Source organism: Amborella trichopoda, chromosome 2 (genome assembly GCF_054954075.1).
Source record: "Amborella trichopoda isolate Santa Cruz 75 chromosome 2, AtrichopodaSantaCruz75HAP2 v2.0, whole genome shotgun sequence".
Taxonomy (NCBI): Eukaryota; Viridiplantae; Streptophyta; class Magnoliopsida; order Amborellales; family Amborellaceae; genus Amborella; species Amborella trichopoda.
In genome coordinates, this window is record NC_142337.1 from 4637440 (window position 1) to 4663938 (window position 26499).

At 35.0% G+C, this 26499-nt stretch overlaps 1 protein-coding gene across 1 annotated transcript; it reads left to right on the forward strand.

Annotated features, from left to right (window-relative positions):
• Positions 1–20638: 20638 nt before the first annotated feature.
• LOC18443057 (tubulin beta-5 chain) lies at positions 20639–26499 on the forward strand. Its single transcript, XM_006853259.4, has 3 exons — positions 20639–21430; positions 24591–24860; positions 25596–26499. Exons 1-3 carry the CDS (start codon positions 21037–21039, stop codon positions 26264–26266), a joined length of 1335 nt encoding a protein of 444 aa, XP_006853321.1. The 5' UTR covers positions 20639–21036; the 3' UTR covers positions 26267–26499.

The window sequence follows — 26499 nt, forward strand, 5'->3', positions numbered from 1 at the left end:
AAATGGTTGGATACAAAAATTATACAAGTTTTATACAATAGACAAAGTACATGAAGCTAACCTACAGGGTCGGTATCATCTATGAAAGTAGGTCGATTTGGATGGATAAATCTCCACGGTCCATGTCACAAACAGTTGTCGGCACGTGAATTTCACTGGGGCAAAAAGTTCAGTTTCTCATAAATTACAATTACAAAATATCATGGTTTAACATTTGGACATGTGGGTCCACAAGACTTTCTTATATCAGGACAAAAGGAAAAGGCGGGCCGGCTCTTTGATGATAGTGGTTGAAATAAATGATAGAAAATTACTTTGATTAAGGTAACAGCACAAACAATCTCAAATATAATCTAATATATTATTAAAATTTTGCCTTTATAAAAGAGAGGATAACACTGATAAAAATATGGTATTTTTATTTGATGTATTTCATTAAGAAAGCATATACTAGGCTCCCACGGGAGCATATTGTTGTCTACTCCAGCACTCAAAAGACCTACTTAAAGGATTTTTTAAGACTGAGATTTTAGGGACCACCGAAGAATCACATGATGATTATTTAAAAAACAAAAATTGAATTTTGAATTTTTTAACGCATGGATCTTGCCTTTCAAAAATTCAATGCTCTCTATTCAACATTTAAATTTGGAGATCTTTTTTGTGAGGTTAATCTATAGCTTTTTACTTGAGAAATATAAAATCTTTTGGCTTCATTTAATTGTGAATGTTTTTTTTTTTACAGGTCAATAGTGGGACTGGAGTGTGGGACCTTACGTTGAGGCTCCTGCCCCCTAGCTTGAAAGTTTGTTGTAAAATCCTTTCTATCTTCAAAGTTTGTTGTATAATCCTTTATAAAAAAGGTCAGGTTTGTATAAGGGGTCAACCTTCTACTATTGAAATAAAGTGTATCTCAAAACTATGCCGAAAATGCAGTTTCAAAGCATCAAAACCTTGCAATGATATGAAAATTGATTGTTTCCCTCAATTATGAAATTTAAAGTTCCATAAATGATGACGATCAAGCAAATCAATAACACTTGAAAATATTAAAAATGGACGGTCTAAATAATATGTTAAAAGATGAACTATTTTTAGGACTAAAAATCCCCTTTTTTATATCTATGAATCTGAAGATCGAAATGACCGATTTGAGGGTTTTCCAGCATAAAAACAACTTCTCTAGTGGATATTTTAGTTGCACCTTACTTGTACAATATACACTTGACATTTTATATGAACTTTTTGCTTTGCACTATGAAGGGATTAGGACTAGCCCATTAGCATCCATAAATTCATAAAAGAAAAAAAATGAAAGCGGAGGAAGAACTAAAAAGGGCCTATCATTTGCCTCTCATAATCAATCCTAATAAAGTTTTGGTGCCATACACTTGCAGGTGTAGGTTATACACTTACTTTCTCAGTTGCCCGTGTGATGAACCTTCCTACTGCAATAAATCTAATGCTGCAAACTCAACTGCCCTATCACTAATAGATTTCAAGAACCTCATACACTCAAGAATAATGTTTGGTATCATAAATTTGAAAAAAATAAAAAGAAATCAAGAAAAGCAAAATAAAAAATCCAAAGTCATAACAACAAGCTACGAACAAAATTCAAGTATTATCAGCAAACATGGTTCACATTAATCAGGCTCCGTCCATGGGCAGCCGGCAAGATGAGTTCACGAAATTACAAGTTCTGTGAGTTTGTAGATAAGAAGCAATTTGTTTTTTCCGATATCTTACCCAAAATCACCATATTACCTTATAATGCCAAAAAAGCGCTCAAATTAAAAATTTTCATTCTACAAAACACCATCAATTGACATTTTACTTTAAAACTATCAACCAACCAACTCCATTGCCACAAATAAATGCTTATAACTCTAATCCAATAGAAGGGTACAATAAAACTAGGATTTGCTCACCAAAACCCTAATTTTTCTTTCTCCAAATCCCTCTTTACTCTCCCTACAAAAGAGTTCCCCTTGCACGCCCCATCTATTTTTTTCTCTCAACAATGACTTGTTAGGCTCCCATTTTATTTTTTATTTGACCAAAATACCCTTAAACAATGAGGGAAATCTATTGGGGGATTTTATATCTCTAACCAAACCCACAAGAGAGCTACTTGGGTTTGGGTCAATTTTTTTTTGTAGCCACTCTAAAATCAACAGTGGAAACATATAATTTATGCGGCCAGCCTGCATATTTTAGAAATACAGGCTTGGCAATAAAAATATTTTTTAAGTATAATTTAATTCTAATTTTTAGATAATATATAATCTTTAACATGGAGATCATGAATATAAAAAATAATAATAATTGAAAGTTAAAAATAATAATTATATTTAAAAAACATTTGGATCATTAGTTACACTTGTTTTTAGATGGACCACCTATTTGAATTCATCTTTAAGATGGATGCTTTATACTTCTAGACCACATATTGTAGAAATGTGGTCCAGCCCGCATGAAATAATTTTCCATATTTTTTAACAAAAAACTTATATATTAGAGGGCATTTAGGACAATTGCTCTCAAGAAATGTGCAAAAAAGAGAGAGGTGAGGGGAAAATTCATGGAAAATACATTAGGATTCATAGGGTCACGATAACAATATGGTCATCTCATTATTAGATTCGGCAGCGAAAGGAAGAATGAAAACCACCATGCCTCTCAACTTACTAAACTTTTTGTCCCACTCTCCTTCCATCACCGTCTGACTCATTGATTGGACGATCCACCATTATTCTTGTTTGTTTGAGAATGAGAGCCAGCCGTAACACAGTCATTCACAACAAATAAGTAGGGTAGTATAAGGTTGAAGAAAAATGATTTGAGAGGGCTGCAATTCTACCATACTCAGTAAAACCTTACCTCAAAATTCCCAAAAATTATTATTTTGGCATTGGAAATCTCCACATCAATCATCTCGACCTTGACTATTATGGTTGTGGAAAAAAAAAAAAGATTTAAAGCCCTAAAAAAAATGTATATTATAACAAATTATCTAAACTGTTCATTTCGCTCTAAAACTAAGTGTTCATGGATCTGCAAGATCCGTACCAATCTTTTTAGGTTCAAATTTTATAGTTAGTGTTGGAAATTGATTTTAGAGTCATTGTGGAGAATTTCGATGCCCAAAGCGCTTTACATATTAGGATTCAAGGTCTAGGCCTTAGAGAAACTGCATCCTCTAGAGGACGGTCATAATTATTCTTAGGCATCACATGTAAAATCCGACAACATGCGTAATGAAGTTTAATTTTTTATTTATTTGGGACTTTGAGCCCACCAAGGACTTACTTTCTGGTGCCCGATTTCATATCCAACCACTAAAGGTTATTGTGATCACCGTATAAAATATATTTTGAATTATCTGCTTTTCTGTATTAATATTATATGGAGTCAGTTTACATCTTGCCCAAGGCCACCCGCATATATAGAAATGCACGCTTCTCAATAAATCTATTTTTTAGATGGATTTTAAGACTTAATTTTTAAATACATGTAATCTTTAACTTGGAGATCATGAATATGAATAAATAAATAAATTTTAAAAATTAAAAATAATAATTCTAATAAAATAAATATTTGGACCGCTAGCTCCTATTATTTTTAAATAGAACATCCATCTCTAGAAACGCTGTTCAGCCGGCACGAACAATTTTCCATATTATATAGGGGCGTTGTGGGTAAAACTAATATCGTACTGCAACCTTTGACCGCTAACTTCACCCACAAATAATATATGCTTTTATGTTAACAAGGCTAAGTTTGAGTTCTTCCCAAACTGCCCCCCTACAACCAATGAAAACTAAATTTTCTAATCATATAAAAATGTGATAAGAGCAAACGTTATTTTTGGAGCAAATGTGGCATCATCGGCATGTAGGTAGCAACAATAGGTACGTCAATCAGGTCGGATCTATCTGCCGACCTAAACCAGTTCCGGTCCGGTTATTAGACTTCACGGGTCACATCCAAGTCCAAAATGACTTGGACCGACCTGGGTTCAAATCATACCTAGTCGGCCATGCCGTTAATTAGATAACATTAAGGGGGTGATTGACTGCGGGCGACGAGACGAGCTCACAAAAAGCCCTCTCTCGTAAATTATGTAAGATTGGTGCTCCACAATTTTTTATGGAAGAGTTTTTTAAAAAATAAATTTATTTTAACTCTAAAAAAGTTATATGGAAGGCCGCCTTTCAACTTTACAACTTCTATATAGTAATATCAAACATAAAAATAAAATATTTAACTTCTACTTCCGAAAACTTCCGCTTACCAAATACACCTTAAATGTAATTCCAAATATAATACATTGACTACCAAAAGTTTCATTGAAAGCGCTTCTCTATATAAAACAAACATCTCTCTTCATATGTGGCAATGATTCTTTCTCGTTAGATTTATCATAATATTTTGCATGGCCCTTTTTTGAAGGATTATTTCTCGCTAAATTCATGATAATATTTTGCATAGACCTTTTTTTACTGCTGAGGGTAAAGAAAACTCATTCCCCTAAGACCACAAGTCGAAATATAAAAGTTGTAAGAGGTATGAGTTGGAGGAGAGAGCTAAGGTGCTCCAATCTTTCTCTCTCCTCACTTGTACTTCTCTCTTTCAAATATTAACGATATAAAAACTAGATGGGTTCGATATTTTTATTTTGGAAGGTAAATTATTTCCCTGGCTTCCTAGAGTTGTTATATGTGATTAATGAAAATAAATTAGTTGAACTTAATGACGATGCGACTCTTAGAAATAGACAAATATTTATCAAGTAGAAAAATAACGATTTCACATGTAGATGTGCCATCTTAAATTGATCTTAACATATATGTGTGTGCTCGTAAAAGTCCAAAGTGCCTGATTAGATTAATTTGTAATTTTCTCCTTCAACATATTATTTAAGAAAATAAAAATAAACTGGCTTATATAATATGCAACCCATTGTATCACAACCCTATGACCATGAAGTTATTACATTAATGAAGGGATGGTAATGAAGGGAACTTGGTCTGATCATATAATTCAATTAATAAAAATTATACATCCCTACTTTCTCTCCATCACCATCCGTACTGATGAATTGGGCATGATATAAGCCACACGGCAGATCATAATGTATTAAGAAATTTTTTATCAATAAATAAAGTAAAAATAAATTGGGTATATCACGTATGAAGACCTTCGTAGGAAAAGGGGCCGTGTTGGTAGCAACCATATACCTAGTTATGATATATATTGGTTTTTAATCTTGTTGATACCACCCATTAACACCTCCAAACAAAATCCTATTTTACCCGGAAAAAGTGGGTAGGGGCCTATCTTCCCCCCATTAATTGGACTGTTTAAGGTTGCCTTAACTCTCAATAATTCTATTAGAACAACCAAGTATTGAAAATTATACTTTGGGATTTGTATTTAAATTAGTTTTCCGCCATAACTTGTTGAGCTTTTGCTAGTACGTTTATAGCAATTAAAAAGAATATTGCACGAATGCATTTTCCAATTTGGTTGTTAGGTTCATTTATAGAATATATAATAATGATCATCTCTAGGTGAGAGACTAGGGTTGCCAATTGGGCCGAGCCTTCTTTCGGGCCAGGTTTGGGGCACTTAGTTAGGATTGAGAGTCAGGTGTGGCCTGCACCTGACCATAAATGTTTGAGCCTTGACCAACCAAAGCCTAGCCTGAACCCAGTCTGTTGGCGGTTGTGACAAGGCTAACTTCTACTCGAACCAAGCAATAAATGACCTAAATCAAATTTAGACAAGGCAAGTAACAAGCATATACAAGAGGAATAAAGCACGATAAGCATACAAGAGTGGAGTACAAACAAGGGACATAGTTTGCTATAAGGGCAATCACGAATGCCCTTCAAAAGATTCGGATAAGGGGTAATATTGTTTAAGTGGTGTACTCTCTTCTTAGGTCATAAAGGCTGCCCGTCCTCATTTGCTCGTCTATGACTCATGAAGGGTGGGTTAACCCATTCTACGGGGGCATTACTGCACCTCACCATCCATGCTTACTCAAGCATGCATAGGGATATGTGTATTCATCTGCTCTTACATGGCCGATGACCATCAAAATAACCTATGACTAAAACATTTATGCAATTTTGACTCTTAACTGTTCCTTGTCAATTCCTTGTCAAATACCTACCAAGGCTAGGTGCATGGGTAGTCGTGCCTTTTGCACGTAAGTTGTACCCATATCCCTTTAGCTCCAGTCTGCCGTTTGGCTTTTTTTTACCATATCTTCAATGATTCATTTGACTTCCACTGGCAATTCGTCAAAACTATCTTGTTCAAGTTTTAATTGAAAAAAAGACCTAAGTGGTCTTTTGTTGAGGAATAATATATATATATATATATATATATATATATATATATATTATATCACTTATTTTATTTTGATAAAAAATTATTTACACGTGGTTTTATTACAATAATATATATTTCAAAATAAAATAAATATGGCAATAAAATCAAGATATTAAAATTTGATGTCATTAAATAACTATGCACTATGCTTGATAATAAAAAATAGGATGGCAAGAAATAAAAGAGAATAATGCTGGCGATTACCTCGACCGGGCTTATTACACCCCACACCGGGTCACCACCATCTGATGGCGCGGGATCGATGATCTTACTTCAATCTCAAACCGGGAAACCAAGTTTAGGTCAAGCCACACTAATAGAACATGAACCTCTTTTATCACAAATTCAAACCCTAAGTGAATTTACTTAGCAACCTAGTTTGAGAGAGATGAATTCTCTTTTTGCTAACCCTAAAAACCCTTAGTCATAAATCCATAGTTGAAAGATCGGAGAGAGTAAAACTTCATAGCTTAATCCCTTAACCCATTTTCACAATGTGGGAGAGAAAGATCAAATATGAGAGAGATAGAAATATAAGGTGTAGAGATTTTGGATGGAAACAATTCTTTTTTTGTAGGCTTGAACAAGATTAGGGTTTTTTAGGGTTTTCCTTGGTTTGCCTCTTCTTGTGAGATCTGAGACATCCATTCCATAGATGGGTTATCAATATTATAGAAGGTGATGAACTATTATCCTCATTTCCTAAACTATTTTCTCATCAATAGAAAATAAGTTAAATTAATTTTAATTAAATATTATGCATTCCATAAAATAGCAAATCTCTACACATATTTTCCATAAAATCTATCAAAGATATATCAAGTCAATATCTACTTCCATATTAAGTCAATATATGATGCCCACATACTCACTCCATAATTTGACCACATGTCACAATTTCAAGTTACCAAAACATAAAGTCACATGTACCACAAAACAAAACTTTCTATAAAATAGCTAGTAAGAGGTGGGGCGTGCCACCCATGGGAGGCACATGTGGGCCCCACCTTCTAGAAACATGGTGGGCACATGTGCATAATGGGCCCCCATTATTATTATTTTTATGCATTTAAATTAACAAAATAATTTATAGTGAATATTAAAATATTGTAAAATCAATATCTTTAATTTTATAAATCCAAAAATTATAAATAAAATATCTAAATATTCATAAAAATTCAAATAATAATTCTAAAACAATTATTATCATAAAACAAACACAATTAAATTAATTTGACGGGAAATAGATCCATACGGTTTAGGAGTTAAATCAACAATCAGGGGCACTCCACCTTCAACTGTGGATTACGGACCACACTTGCTTTGCCAGACCAACCCAATATTTTCTATGACCCACAATCCAAGCATGGGCTCGTTAGTCACCAAAGTCTGGCCGATGAGCCAAGGGGTTGCAATTCCAATCTATGGATTACAGGTCCTGCCCTAGAGATGAGTCTAGGTTACCAAGACCTGATGCGACTACAACTTTATGATGCATAGGTAGATTTCTGACTTTCCAGATCGATCTATCGATATGAATGCCATGTGATGACACATGGATGAGGTGTTGGTCATTCGCCTTTGTAGGCCACCATAACACACAAGGGCCACACAGTCCATTGGCTCACTTGTCCAAGAATGCTTTTCGATGATATCAAGGGCTAACCCATGAACCATCCTTGGTTTATTCTTCATGCCCAGGTGACATGAGTTTTTCTCAACTGACTGACCTAGATCTTCAAGCATAGTCCGGTATCTGCAAACATCATTTGTATTGTATGGTCCACGAGGGACCACACTCCCACGAGTTCATGTTCCACTATATCATTTCATTTTACAAGCACTCATAAGGTCTTTAAAGGCCACATAAACCCAACATCTCCCACTTAGCCTTTGAAGATCTTACATTCTCTCTTCCTCATTTTATCTCATCCTCATCTCTCTCTCTCCCAATTACAATATCTCTCTCAAGCATTTTTCACTTATTATCTCTCAATAAATTAATTATGGCTTTCGTCATCAATCCTTTCACAAAATGACTTATAGAGGTAATGTGTTTTTTTCTCTTTGCTGCTCGGAGCTCATCTCAAAAGTGATCGTAGTCCATTTTTCATATCGTATCGCGAATCATGGACCTATTGTCACAGATGATCATCATGTACCCTCATCACATGTTGTCGTAAGTTCATGAGCTCCAATGAGTTCTTCAAACAAACTGCTCCCTTTTGTAGCCATACAACCAGCGCCATACATCCTGATTTCATGGGTGAACAACATTATAGTGTGTTGTTTCAGCTGACCTGTCAAATACTAGAAGGTGCTCCCACTGAAATATTTAGTTTATCTAGATCTTAATTTTTCTCAATCTCACCTTATTCCTCAGGTGATAGAAACATAGTTTTATATGCTTGGAGCTTTTATGGAATCGTGGCTCTTTTGAGCCGTATGTCACCGTCTTGTTGTCACAAAAAATCCTTATTGCCTCACAACGCGCATGGTGAAGGTCAAGTCAATTAAGAAATTACGGTATCTTTGGCCGCCAAACAACACATCATGTACTCTGCCTCCATTTTAATTTTAAAATACATACTTAGCCACCATACTTAGCCATCATAAATCATTTTACCGCATTCACCTTTAATTTCATACAAAGTCAAATTCGGGGTCACAAAAACAAATCATAAATACTATCTTATAATTTTATCTAAAATAAAGCATAACTAAAGAATGAGTTATTCAAACTTTGACAAAATACTTCATTTTTGGCAAATATGGAGATTTTATCAAGAGATTATCATCACATACAATACATCATATTATAAACATTATTGGGAGGATGGTCACTAAGACCGAGTTCCATCAGAACACTCTATTTGTGCTTACATATTTGAATGAGCCACACCCATCTCTCGTGTTTCATACTTAGGCTTAAAGCCCTCGATCAAACCACATCGTCATGTGTATCACTATCTTAAATAGTTTATACTCAAGCACAAGGAGGTACAAAAAATACGGGGTCTTCAAAACCGGCTCTTTCAAATTTGTTAACACCTATCACCTAATATCCATACACTCTATACATATTCATAAAACAAATAGCCAAAAACCAAAAGAAGCATATGAAACTTGAAATACAAGGATTACTGAATCCTCTTTTCTTATATGATCTTACCATGTAATATAGGATAAATTTCATATATCAAAATCGTGTAGTGTGGTACCTGGGCTTTCTTGATTCTCTGCTCTTACTTGCTTTTACGATCTTGAAAGAGCATGCAACTGATCGAGAATATATTGATCATCAGTTTCCCATGTCACGAAGTGTCCATCTCTGCAGCATTTGGATTCTTCATTTCTCATGCCGCAAAGAAATAATCTTATTCATCCCATCATTTCAAATATCACAAATTCTATTCTCTCACTGATCTTCAGCATTTATTTGCTACCACCAAGTCTCTCTATATATCCCTTAATCTCGAAGAATCCAGGATGCTTTTATACGTATTGTTTTTTTTTTTTTTTTTTCTTTCTTATATTCTCAGATCGAATATTCTTCATATAGAGTGTCATATCTCGCCAACTCTATATTATATTTCTCTGAAGTTTTACTATAATAAACCATACTCATAGCACGCTATAAAAACCTTTTTGAATGAGCTCTAAAAAGATCTCCATAATTAGGAATCCAAAGATGTGTCTTAACATGCCACATCTTTCAATTTACTGCATAATAAAACATGAGCATCCCATGATAAAAATATGATATCGGTCAACCCATAAAAGTTTATCCTCGAATCCTTTTAAGTATTGAAATAGACTAAAAAATATAAAATAATCCTCAGTTATATCCCTAAATCATATAATTTAGTTAGTTTTCATTTTAGTGACATTTAGGTTACAATGCAATTTTCTCAGCAGAAAATCAGGTTGAGCACCTCTCAATAAAAAAATTGTTTATCTCAATTCTCAAAGAATTTATTACTAAAATATTTAGTGTTGAAAACTAGACTCAAAATCAAATCACAATATCATAGTTTGAATCCCAAATAATATTTTTCTTCAGAGAAATAAATAAGTTACATTCACATCACAAAATAAATCATACTGCAGAAGTCCAAGATGAACATTATCTAGTAAAATTGTCTTTTCGCTCTACTTTCATGGAGTTTCCATTTCAAACTAATTTTGTTTGAAATTAGATATATAATGATAACATATATATTTCCACAAGCCTCATATGGCTACGCTAAATAGGCTTGATAAATATAACTATTCATGTCTCAATGAAAAACATACCAAATTGCAGAAAATTAAGAATGGTCTCTCTTCAATCCAAAATTTTTATTCATCTATTTCCGTAGATATTTATCTTTCAAATAAATTTTATTAGAAACTAGACTCAGAATGGAAGGCTAAAAATTTAGTGTAGACTATAAAACATTCTGTGAAGTATAGAAATAAAATCATGACTTCTAAGTCATGGAAATAGTTTTTGTTGCAGAAAACAACACTTGTGCATCTTTCAATAAATTAATCATATCTTTCAAACCACAAGGACTTTCTTGATGAAACATTTTTTGTTTGAAAGTAGACTCAATTTTATTAGTCATAGTCCAATTTTAGCTAGAAATAAACTTATATGATTGGTGAAAAAAATCATGGAACTCAATAGACAGTTCCAAGATTTTGCAGGGTCAGAATTGATATGCTTCATTGTTAAGTCCATAACTCTCAATTTCCATAGGATCTACCACTGAAATTTTGCAGGTATATCTTACTTTTAAAGATACAAAATATCACTGAAGTATGTAATAGAAAAATTCTTCATTATCTTATTCATATCACTACTCCAAAGTAACTCTGAATACTTATTATGTAGAGGGCCTTTTTGGTGTTGAAATTTTTCAATAATTCTTAACCGTGGGTGTACTTCTTGACCATAAATGTTATTAACTTTTTTATATCTCATTCTTAAGCTTGATTTAAACTCAATAAAGAGAAAATACAACTAATGGCATCAAGTATCAATAGCTCTAATACCAATAAAAAAAGATCTATGTGATCTTTTACCGGGAAAGAATATATATATATATATATATATATATATATATATATATATATATATATATATATATATATATATATATATATATATTTCACCCTTTTTGTTTTGGCAAAAGATCATTTACATGTGGTCTTATTACAACAACATATACTTCAAAATAAAATCAACATGGCGATAAAACCAAGATCTTAGAACTTGATACCATTGAAATAACTATGCACTATGCTTGAGAATAAAAATAAGATTGCAAGAAATAAAAACGAAGAGTACCGGATTACCTCAACTAGGCTTATTACACCCTACACCTAGTCACCATCATCCGATGGAGTGAGATCGACGATCATGCTTCAATCTTAAACCGGGAAAGCAAGTTTAGGCCAAGTCACACCAATAGAACATGAACCCCTTTGATTACAAATTCAAACTCTTAGTGAATTCCCTTAACAACCTAGTTTGAGAGAGATAGATTCTCTTTTTGCTAACCTTAAAAACCCTTAGTCATAAATCCTTAGTTGAGAGATGGGAGAAGAACTCCATAGCTTAAACTCTTAGCCCATTTTCATAATGTGGGAGAGAGAGATAGAAAGATAAGGTGTAAAGATTTTGAGAAGAGACAATCTATTTTTTATAGGCTTGAAAAAGATTAAGGTTTTTTAGGATTTTCCTTGGCTTGCCTCATCTTGTGAGATTGAACATGGACCTTCGATCAAAGGTGATTTGTGGGTTGAGAGATCTGAGCCATCCATTTTATAGATGAGTCATCGATATTATGGAAGGTGCATGAACCCTTATCCTTTTTTTCTAAACCATTTTCCTATTAATAGAAAATAAGTTAAATTAATTTTAATTAAATATTATGCATTCCATAAAATAGCATACCTCCACACATATTTTCCATAAAATCTATCAAAGGTATATCAAGTTAATATCTACTTCCATATTAAGTCATTATATGATAAATACATACTCAATCCATAATTTGACCAGATGTCATAATTTAAAGGCCAAAACATAAGGTCACATGGACCAAAAAACAAAACTTTCCATAAAATAACATGTAGTAAGAGGTGGGGCATGCCACCAATGGGCGACACATGTGGGCCCCACCTTCTAGAAACATGGTGGGCCCATGTGCACAATGGGCCCCCATGATTTTTTTTTATGCATTTAAAATTAACAAAATAATTTCTAGTGAATATTAAAACATTGTAAAATCAATATCTTTAATTTTATAAATCCAAAAATTATAAATAAAATATCCAAAAGCTCATAAAAATTCAAATAATAATTCTAAAACAACCATTTTCTTAAAACAAACACAATTAAATTAATTTGATGGGAAATTGATCCATATGGTTTAAGAATTGTATCAACAATCATGAGACACTCCACTTTCAACTGTGTACTATGGACCATACTTACTTTATCAGACCGACTATGTGTTTTTCATGACTCACAGTACAAGCAGTGATTCACCAAAGTCTGGCTGATGAGCCAAAGGGTCGCAATCCTAGTATGTGGATTACAGGTCCTCCCTTAGAGGCGAGTCCAGGTCACCAAGACTGATGCGACCTCAACCCTATGATGCATAGGGGGATCTCTCGCACACGCATATGCTTCACCCTCAAAGGAGGATTTCTATTTTTCTCGAATAATCCATCGATATGCATGCCGTGTGATGGCACATAATTGAGGTTTGGGCCCCCGTCTCTGTAGGCTACCATCACACACAAGGGTCACACAATCCCTCGGCTCACTCATCCTGACATGATATCTGACCTCATCAAGGGCTAACCCATGAACCCTCCTCAGTTTGTTCTTCATGCCTAGGTAATATGGGTTTTTCTCAACCGACTGGCCTAGATCGTCAAGCACATTCTGGTATCTGCAAACATCATTTGCATGGCATGATCCACGATGGACTACACTCCCACTGAGTTCATGTTCTACTATATCATTTCATTTTACAAGCACTTATAAGGCCTTTAAAGGCCACATAAACTGAACACTAATACCAGTTGTTTTGCTTTTTAGGGCCTCATTGGACATGGATATCTTAACCAAGTGGAACAGTGCCACCTTAGCTACCCTCACCACCCCTCACCACTGATGTCATCTTCATGATGATCCCTCCACAGTCTCCACGCAATTCATCTGTATCACTGCTAGGAGCCCTTTTGATATCGACCTCTAGTGTTATCATCTTCGTGGTCTTTGGTTTGGTCTCTAACCAAGCCACGATGGCATCGAGGTGTCCTCCTCTCCTTCAACTATCTAAACTACACAAAGGGTCTACTTTGAAGGCAGTCCATTACTCGATGGTCACCCTTGTAGATAAAGCATCCAAAGAATGGGAGTGACAAAAAAAGGACCGATTGTTCCGCTAGGTGAACCTTGTGCCAATGGATACCATAGAGCCATTTGTAAACCATCTTGCACAATGCCTCGCACCAAGGGTCTTTTGTTGCTAGCCCACCATAGTCTCTTGCTCTAAGCAACTTGTTGGGTTTATATGGCCTTTAAAGGCCTTAAGAGTGATTGTATAAACATTTGAATAAATGAATCATAAATTCATTGGGAGTGTGGTCCTCTTGTCGACCATAATAGACAAATATAATTTGTCGATGCTCGGACTAGGCTTGACATGCTGGGTCAGCCAAGTTGGAAGACCCAAGGTACTTGGGCATAAAGATGAAATTGATGAGGATTTAGTGGGTTAGCTCTTGATAAAGTCGGAGTATGACCCGATGAGAGTCGATGGACTGTGTGACTATGGTGTGTGATGAATAGTTTATAGAGACATGACTAAAACCTCATCATTGTATCATCACACTGCATGTACATAGATAGTCGTACTGCGATAATAATCAACCATTGATGGTGAAGTGTGTACATGCATGAGAGATTACATATATGCACCATAGAGTCATGATTGCATTATGGTCCTACATATCATGGTTTGTCTCTAGGGGAGAATATGAATTCCATATACTGGGATTACGTTCCCTAGCCCATTGTTTGACTTTGACAGTCCAATCATGAGCCCCTGTAGTAGATTGTGGGTTATGGGAATTGCTGGATCAGTTTGAGAAAGCTAGTGTGGATTGTAGTTCATAGTAGAAGGTGAAGTGATCCTATGCGTTGATGAAATCCTAGACCTATTCAGATCAGATTCCCATCAAATTATTTTAATTCAATTAATTTTATATTATTTGATTTTTAGAATGTTTATTTAAATTTTTACGAATCTTCTGATATTTTAATTTTTCCATTTGGATTTATAAATAAAGAGAAATTCATTTCTAAAGTTTTAAATAAACTACGAGGTTTGAAAAATCTATAAATCAATTTTATTGTTTCTAAAATATGTAAAACCCCCCATAATTATTGGATCCCCATTTAAATCACAAGGGACAATTGGGTGGGGCCCATGAGTGGCCACCAAATGGTGGCATGCCCTACCCATAGGGGATTGCCTTTTCTTGCTAAATATTATAAGAGGCATCTCATGCTAGTTGGCTTTCTTTTTGTAGAGAGAAGCCTAGTTACAATAAAGGAATGAAATATATGGTTTTAAAAAATCTTAAGAATAAAGAAGGTTTGGTTGAGAATAATGAATTAATATTTACGATTAGATAAAGTAAAGAAATATGTTCCTAATTTAACTTAAGGAAAGGTTTATACAAGGTTACAACCTTAAAATGTTGAACTACAAATACACCTCAAAAAGCTATTAGTAAAGGTTGTTTTAGTGTTGGAAAACCTCTAATTGATCATCACAACATCAAGATGTACGACCATAAAAAAAAAAAGGATTTTGAGTCCTAGAAATGGTGCATCTTACAACATATTATCTAGACCGTCCATTTTCAAGATTTCCATATGTTTATAGATCTACATGATTTTATTCATTTTTGGAGTTCAAAATTTTATAATTAGATTTGAAAATAGATCTTGAGATAATCCTTAGAATATTTTACATCAAAATTATATGTTATGATAAAATTTCAAGGCACACCTTAAATGAATTGTTTAAGGTTGCAACCTTATGGAAACCACACCCTTTAACTTATTTGATGGGAATAAGTTTAAGAATGGGAGGATAAAGTTCTAGCACCTTTCTTAACATCTTGATGGTGGATCTAGAGAATAGATAGCTCACATCTCTCACCCCACGAGTCTTCTTAAATCAACAGTCAAGATTTACTCATACGATTTTATGACAAACCTTAATGCATGAAAATATATAAAAAGGATCATTCTCTTCCATTGTCTCTACACCACTTACTCTCTCTTCTCTCGCTAAAATAAAATCTCTCTCTAGGCTTTCTAAGGGGCACGCCCCACATAGGTTACTTTCTCTCTCTCTCTCCAAGAAACCCAAGGAGCCACACCCCACCTTAGCCTGCCTCGCTCTCTCTCACACAAACTATTCTAAGAGGGACATGCCCAAGCTAGGTTAGGTTAAGCTTGAATCTCTCTCATGGGTTCTAAATCACGCTAGGTTTTAGTTATATGATTTTGTGGGCAGCAAATAGATCATCCCTAGCTAGGAGTTTTCTCCCTCCTTTCTTGATTTTTATCTCTCTTAAGGATCATGTCAAGGGGCTTGAATTAGGCCTAAGCATTGAGGCTTTAAGTAGGTGGTTCTGAATTGAGATTCATGTGCATTGTTTGAGTTTTGCCTAAGAAGGAGAAATCAAAAGACTGATCAATGATCCTGAGTACCATCAGAAGGAAGAGACTCAGCATGGGGTGTACTAAGCTCAGTTGAGGTAATCTCCGGCACCATCTTTTATTCCTTCCATATTTATTTATTATATCTTTTATTCCCAAAGCATAAGTTGTGTTTTTTTTGTTATTAAAAGAAAGATTTTGAATGACTTCAAGCTCTTGAGATCCTATTGTATTCTTTTATTTTATTTGAAGTTATTATCTTGTAAAAGGACTACTTGTAAGTAATCTAGACTGAAGAATTTTAAAAAATAAAAATAAATTTTTTTTTATTATAAACTCCAATTAGATCACAAGAGTTCTTCTTTCACTACCAAGGCCTCATACCGACAAGAATGAGGTGCTTTGTGACGTGACAACATCCCTCATATAGGTCCATGGCCTTTCTAAACTTCCTTGCCAAGAGAAGTATCTAGATGGCCTAAACTAGTACAATTTTGTATGAGGCTTGCATGTCATTTTAGATCCATCCATTCACCAAGATAAGTTGCACATGCCTCACTTAGCTCACACGTATGACTCTAAAGAAAGCAGCGGTAATCCTCTATCTATGGATGTCAATCGGGCCAAGCTAGGGAGTACGATTTTCGGCTAAGCCTAGTTTTAAACGGCTCTAGTTCGTAGCGCATAGGGCGGGCTTGCCCTACAACCTTCGTAAATAGTTCAGGCCCAGGCTTGCCTGAAATTGATCTTGATCGATACTACCCTAGGCCAGGCCTAGGGCTAGCAATGGGCTGGGTGGGGTGGCCCTAAAAAAGTATAGCATGGGCTACAAAAAATGGCTCGAGGGCTAGGTTGGACTAGGTTAGGGATAACCTGGTTTGGCCCGGCCCGACACAATTTTTTCTTGTTTTTTTTTTTTTTTTTTTCTTTTGTTTGTAGCCCGGCTATACGTTGATAGGGCTAGAGCAAGGCCTGGGATGGCTCAGGCCTTCCCTGGCCCCAGCCAGCCTTTTGCCAGGCCAAAGACCAGCTCTTTGGCAAAGAAATGTCATATCCCTTTGTTATTTGGTAGCCAGTGTTTGAGGGAACGACATGGCCAGTTAGTTGCAGCATTCTATGGCTCATTTTAGAGTTAAGTTGGAGAGAGAGAGGGAACGACATGGCCAGTTAGTTGCAGCATTCTATGGCTCATTTTAGAGTTAAGTTGGAGAGAGAGAGAGAGAGAGAGAGAGAGAGAGAGAGATTTGGCTGCATTGAGGGTTCCAAACATGGCTTTGTTAATTCTAATGGAACACATTTAGTACTAGAAAACTATAAGCTATGCCACTTCATGCCTTTGAGACAACCAACTTGGATGCCATCAAAGAATATGCTAATAATGTCAATACACAATCTTCGAAAGGTAATAAGTTGAAAAGATCAAATAGAGCAGGTTTTCAATGAGGACACTAAAGAGATACTGGGAAAAGAAGTTTTAAGATAATAATCTTCGGTGTCCTAATAAATTATAAGCCACAGTACCCCATATAAGTGCAATAGACCTATGTGGGTCCTAAGATAGTCTCAAGGGGAACTTAGACATGTTCTGTAGGGTCCATGTGGGTCTCAAGGGAGTCATTTGTGCCACATACCCATGTTCTTATGGGTATATTGCTGGCACATTCTGCCTTATCATGCAAGTATGTCAAAGAAACCAAATCTACAACTGTGAATGAATAGGAAACAAAAAGAGGGAAAAGAAAAACTAAGGGAAAACATATGGGACGGAGAATATGTTTCATTGATAGTGATTAAGATGAAATAAGCCAAAAGGAAGAAGGCCCACATGGAAAGTATAAAGACTCTCAGGTTTATCTGAAGATATTCAGTATTAATCAAATATACATGCTTGTCTTAAATAGACAAATATAAATCATAATAATAGAAATAAATCATATGCATTTATACTATAGCCAGATTTACCATAAAATACAAGATATTGTACCTATCATTCTCATATATATTGATTATAGTATACACTTTCCACATGAAGACCTTTCCCTAAAAGAAATGATTAAAGGAAAAATAGTAGAGAGACACTCTCATGCTTATTGTTAAGAAGTAGAAGCCACTTGTGGACTAATTGTGGATTGCAAACTATGGATTGAGAGAAAAAAAGGGAAATTCATCAGTTCATGCTCAAAAGTTGGGCTATTTAACATTTCATTCTAGTTGTGATTTGATAAATTTCAAATCCTGTATCAATGTATTATTTGATGGGCTATTTGAATTTTTATCAAAATAATAATTTGCTATTTGAGATTAGAAAAAAAGATAGGATGAGATACTGCATAGTACAACTTTTAGGTGCAATTTGATAATTTCTCAGAAAACAATGGTCTAATTTTTTAGGGCATGTGGCTTTATGATAATTAGCAAAGTCGGACCTTGAGACCTAAACGAAATACATTCTAACATTGGGAACATTTGAGATGGCTTAGATATCTCTATTGTCTGTGGCTATAGAACTTGAAGCTCCAAAATTGTACACATCTAGTTAATTTATGAATAATTGAAATAGATGATCTTTAAAATATGTTACAAGAGATACCATTTTCAAAGTTTTCATATCTATGATTGTCAAGATCAAGATGATCAATTTGTAAATTTTTTAGGGCTGAACTACATTTTCTATCGAATTTTGAGGTATGGCTTTACAAGGCCACAATGATACTATATACTTTCTCCATGGGATCATATAGCGACCCCGAATCTATATTTTTGGGTATGGTTGCCATAGGACCTGGGCTGTATAAAAATAAATCCAGACTTCTTAACCCCATGGGAAAAAGTGGTTCGGCACCAAACCTCCTATGAGGCTTGAAAATTTATTTTCAACCCAATTTATGAAATTCGATATTTCCAAACTTACCCAAATATGCAGCATAATAAATAGTCCAAATAATGTAGTGGGATATACTATTTTGACGTCCAAAAGCTTTTTTTTAGATCATTAATTGTTGAGGTCAAAATAATCACTTCAATAGTTTTCTATTATTAGACAACAATTTCTGGTGACATTTGAGTCGCGATTTTAAAAAGAAGTAGTATCAGGATCAAACTAGTCACCAAGTACAATAAAAAATTGCTTAAATTGCTGGTTGATCTATTTCGACCCGATTTTATAAAGAAAACTACCAACAATAATTTTGAAAACATAAAATGTATTACAAATAAAGTATAACTTTGTTTAATTGGTTTAGCCCATTAAAACTGACTAATCAAACTTTACTAAAATAAGAAAAACATTAATTTTGACTTATTTTTTAACAAATTTTCGCTTTAGACTAGACTGATCAAAATAGTGATCGACAATACAACCCAATTAAGTCGGATCTTAATAATTATGTTAGAAATCATCCTACGATGACCTTTTCAATATTTAAAAATTAAGATATGCCAATGGTTATCATCCCTATCTTCATAATAATATCTTCTTTTGCGATCACACTAGGAGCGTTGTAAGATTTCGAACTTCAAAGTGACTGGAGACTCGCATATTTGGAACTTTTGGTTAAATCCGAACATTCCCCTAAACTACCCTTGACAAAGAAATAAGGGACTAGGGGTGGGAAACGGGCAAGGGCTCAGGGTCTGGACCCAGCTAATGGACCTAGGCTTGAGTTCACTTGACCTTGACCCTAATTGGGTTGGATCCGTGCCCAGGTCCAACTCAGGCGCGGACCTGGCCCATTTTCAACTAAAAATGATTTGGAGAAAGGAAGATTTCTCGTGTTTTTTTAAGTTAGAAAAAAATTATATAAGAATTTTTTTTTTTGGGTAAGTCAAAATTATATAAGGCAGCAATCTTAAAATGTAGAATTAAGATGCACTTCAAAAATCCATTAAAGAAGGTCGTTTTGAAGTTTTTTAACCCTCTAATTGATCATCTCAAAATCAAAATTTATGAATATGAAAAGAAAAAAAGAAATTGAGTTCAAAGAATGGTGTATCTTGTAACAAACTATTTAAATCGTGTATTTTCAAGTATTTATAGACCTACTTCATTTAAATTATTTTTGGAATTTAAGATTTTATATTTAGTGATGAAAATAGATTATCAAATCATCCTAAAAATTTTTAACACCAAAATTATATTGATGATAAAATTTGTAGATCGCCTTAATTTGATGTTTAAGTTTATAACTTTATACAAACCACACCCTAAAATATTTTAACACCAAAATTATATTTATGATAAAATTTGAAGATGCGGCTTAATTTGATGTTTAAGGCTACAACCTTATATAAAGTTGCACGAAGAGGCTATTTGGTTTTCGAACTTCAAAGGGGCATTTGCGTCGTTAACTCGTTATCTTGAAAACCGGCCCTCCACCCAAAGAAATTTAAAATTTAAAATATTATATCCTTCCACGTAATTTTGTCAGGGAATCAATGGTAGTTTCGTCCTTTTCGCTCCCTATAAATAAACCCTATTGCGATATTTATTGTACTGTTCTTCCTGTTCGCCTCACATATCCCGACTATTTTCCCGCCCCGTCGCACCGGTTCTTCGGCGGAAACTCTAATCGCCGGCCATTAAAGCCCTGATTTTCCGTTCAAAAGATTGGTTCAGCCGCCTCATTCTCAAAACTTGAAGCTAAAATCCCAGATCTCCTTTTCAATTTGTCCACTTTACGGCCAAAACCGTATTCTACTGCCTATAACTCTATTTCCTCTTCCATACTGCACATTTTAGATCTCCATTTTCAGCCAAGAAAAATCTAAATCTTGATTTTCCTATCAAAATTCCCTCGTTAAGCACCAGTTTCAGTGCAAAAATCTCAGATCCGAGCCAGAAACCTCATTTTAAAGCCAGAGACCCCTTAATTACTGATCAAAAGGAGAAAATGAGAGAGATCCTTCACATTCAAGGTGGGCAGTGTGGTAACCAGATTGGTGCCAAGTTTTGGGAAGTGATCTGTGATGAACATGGCATTGATCACACAGGAAACTACAGTGGAGATTCGGAACTGCAATTAGAGAGGATCAATGTGTATTACAATGAGGCCAGTGGTGGTCGCTATGTTCCCAGAGCAGTGCTCATGGATCTGGAACCGGGGACCATGGATAGCGTTAGATCTGGGCCTTTTGGCCAGATCTTCAGGCCTGATAACTTCGTTTTTGGGCAATCAGGGGCTGGAAACAACTGGGCTAAGGGGCACTACACAGAGGGAGCGGAGCTGATCGACTCAGTGCTCGATGTGGTCAGGAAGGAGGCTGAGAACTGTGATTGCCTTCAAGGTAAATAATTACACTGGCAGTAATAATTTCATTGATGGTGATGATAATAATATAGAGGTTTTTTCACTGATTGTGTTCTTCTTTTTGTGGTGATCTGTGGTAATTATGTTGTTTTTATTGTTGATGTTATCCTATTTGGTGCTAAATTGGTGCATTGTATTACTTTTTTGTTTAGTGCGGGTTGTATTGCTGTAATGTGTTTTCATTATGTTAGCATTGATGGTCATTCATTTCTATCGCTGATGTTTTTGTTTAGTTGTTATCAGTACGAATATTTTGTTACTGTTTCGTTTAGTGTTGACCTGGGTTGGAGATTAGTTCTCTGAATTATCTACATTTTTCTGGTCTGAATTACATGGTGTGATAGTAATTATACTTGTATTTCTTTTTATTTTTAATCTTCTTGTTGTTTGATGGCCTATATGGTGATGACGTCAGATCTGGTTTTTTTTTTTTTGTCTTTTAAAGTCTACTTGTGAGAGGTTTTTTGATGCATGTACATTAGGAGGTTTGTCTTTCATCTGTTCCTGATCCAAAAGGAAGAAAAGAAAAAGAAAAGGGTGCATTACACATTTAGACAGAATGCTGGCTTTATATTAAAATTTTAAGGTGGATCTGGTTGTTTCTTTCATTTCTGAAGTTCCCTTGGTTGTTATATTTCATTATTTGTTTCTATAATATGGTAATTGATATAATTATGCTTATATGAAAGCTCACCACTGCTTTAATGTGTATTCATGTTGCATGTTCGGTCCTTTCCTTTCAAGTAGGGATCTGATTTGTATCTGCTTTTAATTTTTTCTTAAACCCTTTTTTGAAACTCTTACCTGTTGGAGCTCTGATGCCTGAACATATAATATAAAGTTAATGATAACATTCATGTTCCTGCTTCTGTCACAATACTTGAGCATTGTCTGCCTGTCCTTGTTCTATATCAGTGTGTTAAATTTAGGGAAATCTATCAAATACCCATGGGAGATATGCTATTTAACATTTTACACATTTGCCACTATACCAACTCATCATCATGTGCATTTGATGGGTATTTTGAAATTAAATCAATCTATATGAGTAAAAAGTAAAGGAAAATGGTTTCATGTGGGCTAGGCCGCATGCCTACATATGTGGTCCAAAAAGTGTAAAGCGCCCATATTAAAGATGGATGCAAGTAGCTGATCCATCTAAATCCAAATGTTTTCTTACTAGAATTATTATTTCTAGTTTTTAAAATTTACTTATTTTTTCATATTTATGATCTCCATGTTAGAGACTGTGTCCTTAAAAATTAAGTCCAAAAAAGTATCTCAAAAATAGATTTATTAATAGGCCCGCATTTCTACATATGCGGGTCTAAATGTTAAATACTTCATCTCTCATAGGTATTTGATAAAGTTAAACGTATTTCGCCAATAGGTTTTTTGATAAATTTCCCTTAAATTTATTATTTATTCTGTGACAATACTTGAGAATTGTCTGCCTGTCCTTGTTTTACAAATTTTGTTGGAGTTAAATTTTTTCCTTATTTCTTGATGAGGAAGATCTAATATATATGCCCAAAATGTAGCAATTCTATGTTATTACTTCATTTGAATAATATCCTTTGTTGGTCATGCTTTTCGATCTTCTTTTAAGATGATTACATGATACTTCTTCATATGTTACCTGATGCATATGTGCCTCTTTATCGAATGAAAAACTTCCATTGATTTTCTATGATTAGAGAGTGCTATTTTATTCTCTTCTTATTACTCTTAAAGTTTTTGAATTTTTAGTGCAATGCATGTGACTGGAATATTATTTAATTTCAAAAATCATGAAGTCGTTATATTACGTCATGAATTTTCTTGTTTAAAAAAGTCATATATTTGTATATTTACTCATTTACAAATCTTTATATTATTCATTTAATTATAATTGCTAATGGTAAAGCTTTAAAAACAATAAAAAAAGAAACATAATTTCCGCATTTTGTTCTTCTATGTGCCAACTTGCATGTTACTTGGTGTTAAATTCTTATTTAAACTATGGAACAAGTTTATATGGAGTCAAGGCTCTAAACAATCAAATTAGAGCCCACCTAAAAAATTTCACTAGAAGCGATTTTTTGATACTCAAATATCCTCAAATCGATTATCTCGACATCAAGATGCATGGACATTGGAAAAAAATGGATTACAAGTTTTGGAAATAGTGCATCTTGTAAAGCATTTTTGGACCGTCAATTTTCAAGATTTTCAAGTTTCATAGATCTGCTCGATCTGCATTATTTTTTAAGCTTTAAATTTTATAATTAGAAATGAAAATATATTTTAAGGCTATTGCAAAGATTTTCAGTATTGAAATCACATTTCTTGACACTATTTGAAGGTGCACTTTGCTTTGATTGTTTAGAGCCTCGCTCTATACAAACCGCACCCTTAACTATTGTTCATTTCAGCAAAAGTGAAAAATTCTGAAAATGGTTTGGAATGAAAGTAGAACAAGTGAATTTATTAGTTTGGTATGTTCAAGAAAATGGTCACTGGGTTTATATATCCCTTCCTAAGTTTTGTGAGTGATAACTTAAAATAACTGAAGTTAATTGGCATATGAAGAATAGTCCTTTGGAAGTATTTGTGTTTATTAATACTTAAAATCTTGCTAGGTTATATAAGCTTTTAAATGATTCTTGGATTAGCAGGAAGTTTGTGTTGAACATGAGGAACATGTGTGAGAGCTCATAAATTACTAGCGTTTCGACATTTAAAGATTTAGATCGCTCGAACTGTTTGGGGGTCTTTGGTCTAAGGAAAAGAGGTGGAACTGAAGGTGTCATTGGGTGTTGAATATTATTGTTGTGTAGTATTTCAAGACAATGTTTTTGAAAAATGGCTGAGGTGCGTAACGTGCTGAACTATCTTAGAAAAGGCAAATGCGTCTGATAAATGCTAACTATCTCTTATTTGAGGTTGATCTCCATACCATCTTTAGATAATTAGAGTTTATTCTGAGTTCATGGCCTCCTGCACGCTTATGGATCTACCTGCATAAATGAATTTGGGTTTCTTATCAAATTAAAGTCCATTTGTTTTTCTTTGAGGGATTTGTAATCTCATTATATGCACCTACATTAAAGGAAACGACTTTGTTTTTTATCGTTGCAATGAAATGTTCTTAACAGGATTTCAAGTATGTCATTCTTTGGGTGGTGGCACTGGATCTGGAATGGGAACTCTCCTCATCTCAAAAATCAGGGAGGAATACCCTGATCGAATGATGCTCACCTTCTCTGTTTTCCCCTCACCAAAGGTCTCAGACACTGTGGTTGAGCCCTATAATGCTACCCTATCGGTCCATCAGCTTGTTGAGAATGCAGATGAGTGCATGGTCCTTGACAATGAAGCCCTATATGATATCTGCTTCCGAACCCTCAAGCTGGCAACTCCTACTTGTAAGTGGCTGCCGCCTCTGCTTTTGCTGTTTTTTCTCTTGAGAATCAAGGTTATTGGGGAAATGTATAAATGAAGGAAAAGAAAATGAAAGTGAGTCTTTTTCTAGTTTTTGAGACATTTTTTTTCTAGGTCTTTGAGTCTGTTTTTAGACTTATGTGGCTTGTTTGTTATCAGTAAGTATACCTTTTTCTGTGGGAAAAAAATTGAATTTCTGTAAATTTTGTCTTTCTTGTTCGAATATATTTTATCATTCACCGGGTAACCTCTTTTCTCCAATAAGATTTCACTGGCAAATTGAACTACCTGGCTTCTAACATGTTCTGATGCCTAGAGGGATTTATATTCAATAGGAAATACTAATTTGGACAGTGTCCTCATCAATATCTTGGTCATGGTGTTTCTCAAATATACATAAACATCCACTGATCTTTGGCACATAACTTTTCAATCATTCTTTCAGTACCCTTGTATGATGAGGATCTTTAGAACATTTTAGAAACCTATTTTGTTAAAACACAGTTTAGCTTCATAACTTGTTAATTACGTCAGCCATTCGCTTAACGCCCTCGTCAAAACCCCTGACTATCTTCTATATATGCATTCCCTCCACCCCAAAGAGAACAATCAAACCACAAATAAATAGTGGCATTTTCCCCAAAATACTCTCTCTTTCTCCTCCCCCCCCCATCTTTTCTTCTTCCCCTAACAACTCGCTTGTTGTCTATATCCACCAGTCGGTGACCTGAACCACCTGATCTCAGCCACTATGTCAGGCGTGACCTGCTGCCTTCGTTTCCCGGGGCAGCTCAACTCCGACCTCCGCAAGCTCGCCGTCAACCTGATCCCCTTCCCCCGCCTCCACTTCTTCATGGTTGGCTTTGCCCCCCTCACATCTCGTGGCTCCCAGCAATACCGTGCCCTGACTGTCCCTGAACTCACCCAACAAATGTGGGACTCCAAAAACATGATGTGCGCTGCCGACCCTCGTCATGGCCGCTACCTCACTGCCTCGGCTATGTTTAGAGGCAAGATGTCCACAAAGGAAGTCGATGAACAAATGATCAATGTCCAAAACAAGAACTCCTCCTACTTTGTTGAGTGGATACCCAACAATGCAAAGTCAAGTGTTTGCGATATTCCACCAAAGGGGTTGAAGATGGCCTCAACTTTTATTGGGAACTCGACTTCGATCCAAGAGATGTTTAGGAGGGTTAGCGAACAATTTACCGCTATGTTTAGGAGGAAGGCTTTCTTGCACTGGTACACTGGTGAAGGGATGGACGAGATGGAGTTTACCGAGGCGGAGAGTAATATGAATGATTTGGTTTCGGAGTATCAGCAATATCAAGATGCTACTGCTGATGATGAGGAGGAATATGAGGAGGAAGAAGAGGAGGCAGCTTGATGGGGTAAGTGCGGCTTCTTAGCACTCGCACTCTCTCTATAATTCTTGCTATGTCCCTCTCTCTTTTATTTTGTTTCGAATGTGGTGGGTGGCTTTTTTGTATTGGTGTGGTATAAGAATTTGTTGTCTTCTAATATGTAGATTGTGGGAAAGGAATGTTTAGTATGTAGTATGTAAGCCAAATATGTGGAATGATTCTATGCGATTGTGTTACCCTATATTTTGGTTTCTAA

What these genes read in the sequence shown, in the direction of transcription:
- LOC18443057 (XM_006853259.4), top strand. Translation starts at nt 21,037, where the DNA reads ATGAGAGAGATCCTTCACATTCAAGGTGGGCAGTGTGGTAACCAGATT. An exon ending in GAACTGTGATTGCCTTCAAG is followed by an intron (nt 21,431 to 24,590) that starts GTAAATAATTAC and finishes TGTTCTTAACAG; the next exon opens with GATTTCAAGTATGTCATTCT. An exon ending in CAAGCTGGCAACTCCTACTT is followed by an intron (nt 24,861 to 25,595) that starts GTAAGTGGCTGC and finishes TATATCCACCAG; the next exon opens with TCGGTGACCTGAACCACCTG.